This window comes from Poecilia mexicana, unplaced genomic scaffold (assembly GCF_051168715.1).
Source record: "Poecilia mexicana isolate PSO_F unplaced genomic scaffold, ASM5116871v1 scaffold_22, whole genome shotgun sequence".
NCBI lineage: Eukaryota > Metazoa > Chordata > Actinopteri > Cyprinodontiformes > Poeciliidae > Poecilia > Poecilia mexicana.
The window spans coordinates 16,653,910-16,665,219 of record NW_028263391.1 but is presented as its reverse complement, the minus strand read 5'-3'; the positions used below and the strand labels follow the sequence as shown (position 1 = coordinate 16,665,219).

At 39.1% G+C, this 11,310-nt stretch overlaps 1 protein-coding gene and 1 long non-coding RNA gene across 2 annotated transcripts; both read left to right on the top strand.

Moving 5' to 3' along the window:
* Positions 1-1,580: 1,580 nt before the first annotated feature.
* On the top strand, positions 1,581-4,735 carry LOC148152828 (uncharacterized). The gene is made up of 2 exons (XR_015761962.1): positions 1,581-1,711; positions 3,811-4,735. It is a non-coding gene; the product is annotated as an uncharacterized LOC148152828 (long non-coding RNA).
* A 257-nt stretch (positions 4,736-4,992) lies between these two features.
* On the top strand, positions 4,993-8,693 carry gchfr (GTP cyclohydrolase I feedback regulator). The gene is made up of 3 exons (XM_014982315.2): positions 4,993-5,147; positions 7,425-7,519; positions 8,086-8,693. Exons 1-3 carry the CDS (start codon positions 5,112-5,114, stop codon positions 8,213-8,215), a joined length of 261 nt encoding a protein of 86 aa, XP_014837801.1. The 5' UTR covers positions 4,993-5,111; the 3' UTR covers positions 8,216-8,693.
* Positions 8,694-11,310: the final 2,617 nt, after the last annotated feature.

Sequence of the window (11,310 nt, the reverse complement as noted above, 5' to 3'; positions counted from 1 at the left end):
TTTGAATCTCAGAATCTATTGACTGCTAAAGGTGAATTAAACATAGATTTAGTACTTCACTCTACAAAGTAGAAATATTCACAAGGTAATTTTGTAGACCCCATAAACTCCCAGCACAGGCATCCAATTTTTTTGTTGTTGTTTATAGAATCAAACACTCAAACAGCCACTTCCCAGACCGTCTTCCCAACACACGTCACATTATGCTCCACATCTGCTTAGATGATGTTTCAGTAAAACAAAGAAAGCCCCCTGTGCAACGAAGACCAAGCTAGGTAAGCTTTTTGTGCCTCTTCTCTGCTTTTGTTATGCCTTTAACACAGTCAAGCTGTCCCTTTGCTTCTGCCAAGCTCTGTGCTGCAGCCATTTTCCCAAAAAGAAGCCATCTCTTGGGCAAAGATGCTGTGCTGATATACAGAGCAGATTACCTCTGCTGGACATGTTCATAAACAGCAACCACATGGCGCAACAAATAATGAGAGCCATGATGACAACCACAGGCCTGATGAGAATCTTAATTTGACTCAGTCCCATGGCGGTGGGCATTCATGTCATTCCTCCCTCTCCATCCCATGATCCACCTCTCTTAAGTCCTCTCAGTCCTTATATCTTTCTTTACAGACATGCGGTAATAACACTTGGGCAAGTCTAAGCCATAAAGAAATGAAGCACACGTCGTAAAACATCAGGTCCTGTCACTATATGAAGCATTTGTACTTTGGATTCGTATATCGTAAGTGTATTGAAATGAAGGATGTGAATTCACAATCTGCTACTGTCTCAAAAGTGAGTAAATTACTTGTTTCTATGGTGACGCTGTCTTGTTTTTTTTTTTTTTTTTTTTCAGAAATAGCCTGACAATAAAATTATTTTCGACCCCCAAATTTTATCCTTCCACCCGCCTAAGGAGGTTGGCACAGGCTCGTAACAACCAGGAATATAAAACAGGACTGTGGAAATAATTCAGTGATTCATGACTATTCTCTAAATATATTTGGGAGAGTTTGTTTTACTAATTTCTCTAATGTAAGGAAATAACTTTGTGTCTGAAGTCATCAGACACGAACATGTATTTCAGAGAAGTCAAATCAAAACTGAAATGATCCAACTACTGCATTTGTTCTCAGGGGGAAAAGAGATTGTCAGCATGACTAAGTTTCGCTATTCCAGGAATTTGCGCTGTACAAATTCTGCATCTGAACAAAAAGTTCACAATGAATCATTCTGGGAAAAGAGTAAATGGTCCATAAAGGCACCTGATTTTCAAATTATACAGTTCAGAGCCACTGAGTTATTAAAATCCTAAAAGATTTCCATCTCTGACAACTGTTTCAGGAATCTTTTTGGCTGAGCAAATTTAGTTCCAGGTTGATATGACTCACATTGAACAAAGAGAATGGTTATTCTCTTTATTTAAAGCCGCTTTAGTCTGTTACTGAAAATGTGCTGTCATTACACGCCAATTATTGTGACAAACCTACAGAACGCGGCAGAAAGCAAGCAGGGAATGCCGAGAAGCAAGCCATGTTTTAAAGCTGCCTGTCACATTAAAGCTTTACTGAAAACTCTTTGCTGTCTCTGTTTATCTCACATTTTGCTGCTTTCCTGTTACTAATATCCCAGCCAAGCCGGATTGTGGTATCCGACGGGGACGCTCACCGTGCACAAGCTTAAGATCCCAACTGAAGTGACGAGAGAAAAGACGCAGTGGGTAAGTGAATGTCATTCCAAATATGTAATGACATTATTCTTAATCACTGTCTCCCCAAACAGACCTCCTTTCCAACTCGTGGAACCGCTGAAACCACATCCTGGTGTTTTTCAACAAAATGCTAACCTGGTGACAGCTCTCGAAATGTTTCGTGGCATTATGTACCACTGTGATATGTTGTGCAATTGCTAAGCCCGGCGGTATCGTCTGTCTGTCAGTGAGCGCAGCACGATAGAGTGCAGGAGGCGAGGCGAAGTAACTGAGAAAGAAAAGCAGAGGGAGGAAGGCTTCTCTACTTTGAGACACTTTATGTAATCTAGACAATAGAGAACAGGAAAAGAGGTCATGGGCATGTCTCCTCGCAAAAGACGAGCACAAAACTCTTCAGCTGGGGGTCACACTGCACACTCAGATGCAGACATAGGTATGAATTCACAAGCACAAAAAGTCAGCAGAAGGACCGACAGCGATCCATCAACGTTGAACCCATGTAAACCTATATGCTGTGTAACCCTAACACCAGATATGTCACAGAGCTGCCTGCCGTCTGTGTTCTCCCACTGTCTAAAGCCCACCACCTGAATACCGCTGGACCTTTCCAAAACACCTACAGTAAATCACTGACTACACAAACAGGCCTGCTGTATAATTTATGCCTATTCAGCTCCTACTTTTGTGATTTAAAGCGATTGCTTCAGCAGAGCGGCCTCCAGGTGCAGCTCTTCTCCCACGCATATTCGCAGAAAGTAAATCCGTCGCATGCACACTGATCACAGGAAGCGTGATGTTGGTTTTCAGGATATCTGACACACAGGGAGTTAGACCTTAGGAGACATAACTTTTTTTTCGAAGGATAATTTTTATGTGGCAAATGGCATGCGGGGGACGGGAGGGAGGACAGTTTTTCCTCTTTTCCCTCCTGAAACTTTGACTTCAGCAGAATTTTCTGTTTCTGCATGTTCAGTTTTGAGCTGCAGTCAAAACTCTTCTTTTGGTTCAGCAACTGATACGATAGAAATCTACTGATTTTGGAAAACATAATGGAGCTGGAGGAAGGGGCATTACAGTTGAACAAAATAGGTTTTGTTTAATCTTGAATTGAAAAAGTATTCACTCGCCATCAACTTTCCCACACTTAGTCCAGCCACAAACTTCAATTTATTTTAATGTCAATGTTTATGCAGTAATTGATTGGTTATAATATTTTTTTTCATAAATAACAACCTAACATGTTTCCTACACTTGAATTCAAACACACAAAATACGTATTTTGTAGAATCACCTTCCACAAGCGGCCTGTGACTGTAAGTTAGTTCCCATGTCGCTACCAAATTTATATATCTAGATTTGAAATTTCCAACCATCTTTTTGTTGTTGTTGTTGCAACAGTACTGGGCACATTGCCCACATAACTATGTGTACCAATCGGATGACTTTTGAAGGAAACTGGTTGTGTTGAACATTATGATGATGTTTTCACAGCAGAAGGGCCTTAATTTATTCCACAATTTTTATATCTTTATTTGCACAAAAAAAAAGTTTGGAGATCATTCTTGATTTTTCTCCAACTTCGCAATTCGACGAGTCAACAGAGTGAAAAAAATAAAACTAAAGCAACAGTATGATCTCTTTTAAATCTAAGCCTCAATTTTTATTTGATAGCAAAAATTGCTCTTCTTGGTAAAGAAGAAATTGTATTTATGTATGTAAAAAATGAAAAATGGCATAAACCACCGTTGATTCCCAAAGAATTAAGATGTTATTTAGCCTACAGAGATTGAGGGTTAAATGCAGCTGAATACAAGATTATTGCAGGGAACCAAAGTAAATTAGAATTATAATAAATTATATTAAACAATCTCATAAAAACAGTCAGGCACAGTGATGGAGAGCTGATAATCTAGATTTATTTTGCAGATTTATGACCCTTCCTCCATTAAATTTGAAGCCATCTGTCCCTTAGTTGAAGCATCACCAAAACTGGGTCACACAGCAGGACAATGACTGCAAAACTGAATGATTTAAAAAACAAAAGATTGATCAATTTAAGTCCAAATGACTTAAAATTTAAAAATGTTTTCTTATCATGTTCTCTTCAGACTTTATGGAAGTGTTGCTACGACCACACTCCAGCTGGGAAGTCGAACACCAAGATCCAAGATCCAGTCAAAAGGTCAAAAGTGTTTTGTGTGAACCCACCAGGGACGTTTCACCACAGGTTACAGAGGAGCTGCCCTCTGGCTCTAATCACCAGCAGCAGATGAGCAAGTGCAGGAAGACACAGCAGGAGTCCAGGAAACAGGGAGAGACTACTTACAGAGAGCAGTCTGTTTTGAACGGCGTGGGAGGTTCTCTGAAGAAGTGGACGTCTGTTTGAAAAGAACTGATAAAAACATGAGGCTGCTTCCATAGAGAGTTGCTTTTTCTCTGTAAATGATCCAGAGAGTAGCTAATTCATCTGACAGAAGGGCAAGTCACAAAAGGTCATTGCTAAAGAAGTATATTCATAAAAAGCTTAGTGGAAGAAAAAAGTGTGGTAGGAAAAATGGGCAATAGAGATAACCACAGCCTTCAGAATTTGTCTTGTCTGTAATCACAAAAGATTACAAGAAAATAAAGACTTGAAATATCAATGTCCCTGTAAGCAAATTATCAGCATAAACGCCCAAAAGCCTGGATTTTAATCTAAACTTTACTCCATCATGGCTTTGTTACTATTTCCAAGATAAAAGCAGTTGCCCCCGACAGATTTCTTCAAATAAATACAACTAAAAATGAGTCACTCTTCTGAATATCTCATTGAAAGAAGTTGACCTACGTCTTTGATCATTTTTTTTAAACAGTCTGAGTCCATTACTCTCTGGTCCCCAAAATTCAAATTATTAATACTCTAGCAGGAAAATAATCAAACAAAATGCAAACAAAGCATGGGCAAATATATTCACAATTATGCTTCAATTTCAGATTAAATGTTCTGAAATACAAAAAAACAAACAAACAATAAAACGTGTATATTACATAAAACTTATGTGTAATGCGTCTTGAATAAATGGGAAGCTTGCTCCTGAATTCCCGGCCGATATTTGCAAAGAAAATATTTGCAGAGAAGAGGTAAAAATACACAACTTTAATTAAACCGAATGAAAACATTTGTTCTATGTGCACACACTGGCCAACATTTCTCATTCTCGTGTCAATAAACCAGCGGTGGTGTTGAGTAACATGCCGTGTCTGCAGAGCTGGCCGAGGGTGAGCCGTGATTGGCCAGTCACGGTGGGTGTTTCCGCATTCCGTGCGGAGCTGACAGCAGGAGCGCAAGTTGTGCAGAGGCAGTCGCGTCTTTGAAGGCACCTCTCGAGTCATTCCCGGGGGATAACAGGACCAAAGCCAAGGGGCAGGGATGCCTTACATGCTCATCAGCACGCAGATCCGACTGGTGTGTATATATCCCACATAAATAACTCGTGCCTTGCTTTTACAGAAGCATTGCTTGGATTGGAGATTGCAGGATTTGTTTATTTAGCCTCTGCGGCACCCAGTGTTTTACTTATCAATCTTAGTTGTCACTTGAACCTAATATTTATCTGGAGGCCTCTTATTTTCTGCATGCAGAGGAAAGCAGACAAGCCTCCATGGGGTATGGAGCTCCAACAGTGGCACAATTCAAACCATAGTCAAATTGTTAAGTTAAATTTGAAAACCAATAATTAATTAGTTAATTCATTAAATACACAATGCTGGTGAATTATTAGTTTTATTTTTGAAATTGACACGTAGCTATTTCTGTATTTAAATAGCTACGTAGTTACTTTCTGGATGAATGGATCAGCACACATTTTTCCCATCACAGTCACAGAGCAAGGCTCCTGTGAATATAATTGGCCAAGCTCTGCAGGGTAACCAATTAAATCTAATGCTTTTTTTTGTTTGTTTGTTTTTTTATTGGGCAAGACAAAAGTTTAAATTTTTCTCAGTGCACAGCAGGGTACAAATGGCAAAATAATTGTTCTTTTATACAGTTTTACTGACTTAAAATCTTAGTGAGTATTAAAATGCATTTCAATGAATTAGAATATCCTATTCATTTATTCTGTTAATGAGTCCAAAAAGTGAAACTCATTTATTAAATAAATTTATCGTACTAGATGGATAGAATTTCAAGTCATATTCTTAACAAATGAAAACCCACAATGTAATTTTCTAAAAATGTTTTCAAATTTCATAAGACCAGTAAAAATAACTTTTAATGTCTTGCTCTTGACAAAATCAAACAAATTATCTGCAGGGTTTAGTTAAGGCCAGCTTACTGACCAATCAGCACAGTAATATCACCATTATGAAATCAGGTGTTTGTACTTTTGCCTGTGTGCACTGCTGCCGAGTCAGCTGGAAAATGAATGCAACACCTCCATTAAGCTGGTCAACAGAGGGAAGTCCTCTGAAAAGTCTCCACAAATCGTCACTGACTGTAGAAATCTTGTGTGCCTTTCCACTCTTCCACCAGACTCTGGGACCTTAATCTACAAATAATATGCAAAGTGAACTCTAATTTGAGAAGAGGTCTTTGGACCACTGAGCAGTAGGTTCTTTAGTCAAGCTCAAAGTCTTTTTATCGTCTCCCTGGGGGAACAAAATGCCTTGGATAGAGGGATACACCATGCAGACATATTGTACACTTCCATAACATCTATGCATTAATAAAGACATTATAAGCGTAGCCCAAGAAGAACTCTTTCCATACTGTCTTTGACTCGTGTGGCTTAAGTAAAAAAATTGAACACTTTTAGTTTGAAGTTTCGCTTTAGGCACCGACTCCAACCTCAGTCAATGCCTCATGTGCGTCTCCCCCAAACTCCTGAATTGGTTTTGCTTCACCGTCCTCTCATGGCCATCAGTTGTATTTGTTCACCTTTTTCTGCCACACTTCTTCCTTTCGTTAGAGTTTTTCTTAACAAGTTTGAAAAAGGCCCTCTGTAAACAGGAGGCATAGTTTAACAGTGACTCTCTTTGTGGAAGGTCTCAGTGACTGTCTGCAGGACAAAATCAAGGCCGCCCATGGCGGTGTCGGCTATAACGTGACCAGATCATACCATTTCTGTATTGAATCTATTTTTTTCTAAATGGTTATCAGGGTTAATTAAAATTTTGGTCTGTCACAGACTGACAATCTGTTAAAGTCCTCATCAGTCCACAACCATGAAATGGTAAGCTGGTGTAGTGACTGGATGAATTTTGGGTTTTCATTAGCTGTAAGTTACAGAAATTATTTTGATGATGGGATTTATGGTATTACATTTAGCTATTCATCAAATAAGTGTATCCAGTTCCAATGTAATTTTATTTGTAGTATATGTAAAAGCAAATGTATTTTTATTTACTGTCCTTTTGCATATTTGGCACCTTACACAGCTTGAAAAATGAGCCTTTTTTAATGTATTTCTTGCCATTGTCTTAAATACTGTTACACGTATTGCATCTGTCTCTGTTTTTTTTATCATGCATGTTCATTTCCCAGCCTGCTCAGCTCCAGCAACCTAATTCTCTTGCCTCTGAGTATTAGATCATCTATTTTTAGCCTGCCCTGATATTATTACTGTTTATTATCCTGTACCTGCCAGAGGTCTGCATCGGCGCTACCGTTGCATAAATAATAGCCAGAGACATTCATTTAGAAAATCAAACTGTTGATGGATATCAAATCGTTGTTTTTCAGGAGTCTGGTCCAACGAATGTAGGAGACGAATTTTCTGATCCAGCTGTCATGAGTTACCTGGGGGCGAGAAAAACAACCATGCTGGGAAACAATTTGTGAGTGGCTGCAAATGGAAACACTTATGGTGCTTTGTGACACGCTGCAGATAAATTTGGGGTTAAAACTATCCTGTAAAACTTCGTCTATCTCCGCCGTCATCTGACAAAACTGAAAAGAGTCATCTCTAAAGGCACTGTTCTCATGCTGACCTCCACAGACATGCAGAGCTGAGCTGGATTGGTGAAAATCTGCTCTCGCAGGGCCGAATTTCTCAATTTTGACAGTTAAAAGTGGGTGTTTCTTTCTTTTTGGCTGTTAAAGCGCACATATTGACAGCAGAGCTGAGATCAAGTCAATTGGCTGGAACAAAAAAAGTGTGGTTGAGGAAAGCTTCTGCTTCACAGATTGAGAGTAAACCATTCAAGGTGATGGGTTACAGAACAGGGAAGTGTTGTCATTGGCAATCTGATTCAGATCCTTCTGGGAAATGAACCAAGGTGTGGAAGGAAGTGAATGAGCACCAGAACACTTAGCAGCCATGTACTTTCCAAGCAGAGTTTACTGAAAGAGAGAAATCCCACATCTGTGGAAGGCAGAATTACTTTGTTTATGCTTATTTTAGTTCTGAATACCATGTGGACGAGCCACCTCGCCTGGTGCTGGACAAGCTGGAGAAGATTGGCTTCCGCGTGCTGTCGATGACGGGAGTGGGACAGACGCTGGTGTGGTGTCTCCACAAAGAGACGGAGTGACTTATCACCTGATAGCCTTCAAAAAACACTGAGGAATTTCGCTAAGGTGAAATTCATATCTGTTTTGTTTTTTTTTTCACTTTGTTATGTTACGTTTATTACCACAGATGAGAGAACGCAACTTTAAAACTAAGGAAATCTTTTCTATAAGGTTTCTGATTGAACAGGTTGCCGGTATGGTGGAACCACATTCCAGAGATTTTATTGGACCATTTGTTAGTGATGTTGTTCACTGCAGGTGCGTTGAAGTTATTTGTCCATATGAAGTCAGAGAACTTTTCTGTCATGCAGGGGAGAAAAGAACCCTCAGGTTTGTTGTACTTGTGCTGAAAGATGTCTGCACATTAAATTAGCATTTTGTTTATGAATAAATAATGTGGAGATTTCAAATGTCTTTTTTAACAATAAATAATAAATACATGCATTTTAACAATAAGCCAACCATTGTTATCTAACAATAAAAACATTTGTTGCTTCACCTTGCAAAGCAAAAGCATTTACTTTGTCACATCTTGTTACATCACAATCGATTGATTTGAGAAAGCTTTTCTTCACGTCCAGATCAAAGTAGATTGATTAGAATGACCCAATAAAAATCCAGGCACAAACCCACTTGTGGCAAAATACGAAAAATTATTCTCTTCTTCTTCTGCTGTATTTGAGCCTGAACTGTTTTGTAAATAGTCAAAAGTGAAATGATAATTGTCAAAAGTTTTATATTTATCTTTTTAATTTGGAAAACCATGTGTATGATTTCATTTTCACATAAATTGTAAACCACCTTAACACACGGCCATGTCACTCAGAATCATAATAAAATAGATCACAGCTTCTGATTTTAATACGACAAAACTTAAACTTTAAAGGATATGAACGCTTTTATTAGGATTTGTATGTGCAGCATCTTGCAAGCCACCCGTCATGCACAAAACTTGATAAACATACATCACACCCTGAAAATATTCTTTATAATTTAGGATAAGACACTTGCATGTCAGGCATGAAAGAGCCTGCCTACGGCCGCCAAAACACACTGGGTGGTTTCATCTGAGCCCCGGGTCTGCCAGCGTGAGTTTGGGGCCAGCCCAGATCATTAACCTGCAGCCCAGATTCGTTGCCAGGCAAACTCTTAACAAGACCTGCTGCCTAATACATGACAGCTTCCTTCTCCAAGTTGAAGATGAAGCAGAGAAAGATCATCCTCAGACAGGACGGCTACGATGCTATGAAGACATTAAATCTTTCCTGAGAATGATGCTGTAACAAGGTCGTCCTCCCCTGCTGGTTTGCATGCAGCAGCAGAAACCACTGTTGGCTTTGGGCAGTTTTAGTGGTGAATGTGTTTCCTGTGACTGTGTTTCCTCTGTTGTCATTCAGACAGAGGTGGTGTGTTTCTGATTTTTTACTTTATATATATATATATATCACATTGCTGGGGTAGAGGAGAAGGATACAGATAAACAAAACCATGTTATGAGGGGATTTTGCGGGAGGAGAGGAGCAGATGTCTCCCACCACACAACTAACAGCTGGACGTTGTGTAACAGAGCTGTGGAGAAGCAGCGCAGGAGTGGCAGGGGGATGCATGACTGGATTGGTTGTTGCGAAGCTTCCATGTGGCTCCTAAATAACACAATGACAGGACAAAGAGCAGTAGACACACCATTACACCAGAGAGACTAGGAAAACAGACCGTTCTGGCAAGATGTATGTTCCCAAGCAAAAAGATTCTGTTACAAAACTCATGGTGGCCACAACAAGGACTGGCCGAATGTGTGTCAAAGAATGGTAGCGTGTCACTTAGCAGAGCATAAATAAGCAAAATCTCTGCAGGATTTTGCATGTTGCATAAGATTATTGTGAAATATCTAGGAGCAACAAATCAAAATTTGTCAGGGTCGATATAAAGGGACAGAACACATATTTCAAAATGTGTTCTTTAATTTAGCACGCTCTGCGGCCCGTTTCATGATCGAGCAAAAGCGGAGTTGGAGTGAAAGTGTGCGAATGGAAACCCAGAAGTGCAAAAACACAAATGTTATTGCAGAATGTTGGCTTTACATCCTGTAAAAACAGAAAATATATATTTTTTTTAAAAAAAAGTAGGGGCCCGTGTCCTGCGTAGTACAAGGAGTACTGAGCATGAGGTGAACATCAATCAACAATGCAAGTCTCCCAACAAAAACAGCTTTTAAATAATCCTGAAACAACAATTAAATGGTTATAGGAAGGACGTGCAGTCCTCTTTTTAAGAGTCTGGTGAATGCACAAGAGAAGTGTTTGTGTAAAAGCCTAAACTGCAGTGCTGGTCAGCAGTTTACACATACTTGTCGTGAAAATGCCATTCTTAAAATATAGCATTTTTTTTATTTTTTAATTATTATTTTTATACAGGCTTCTGCCATGCCCCCAATGCAAAGCCTATCAAAAATACATGGAGCACCCAAAGGGAGCCCATGCATGCCCAGGGATAACTTGCAAACACTGCAGAAAGACTTCAGGCCAGGATTTGAACTCAGAACTTTAGTTCTGTGCGATAATAAAAGAAGATGCTGGGTTTTTCTGGGCGCACAGACAAACCAAAAGCAAAGCAAAAAAAACATAGTTAAAAAACATTTAACTATGATTGAAAGCACACGGGTTTTACAGGGATTAGCAGCGATTGCCTAACAGCATGAGGTTAATATGACACAAAATTGGAAAACTCAAACTTAACCCTGCATCAAGTCTTACATGTAAAGATATTTTTAATTCTGTATTTCATAATTTGCTTCCATTTCTGTAAAGTTGTCTCATATGTCTATTGGTCACCAACAGTGGTTGTTTTGTAACCTGTGAAAAATTGTTTTGATAATGAAATAGCCTAAAGTGAATCCGTAAATGATACTGACCCATTTTCAGCATGAACCATCCAACTGTGTGCAACAAAGGATTAATAAAAGCAGCAAACACAATGTCTAAAGTATCATCCACAACAGTTGCTGTAAATTTTTAGTTAAGGGTTTTGTTGATCTTATGCCCTAATTCAGAGCACATTCAAGAAATGTTCCACATAACGTTCCAAGAAACGTTCAAAAATAAATGTTTTGCAGAGA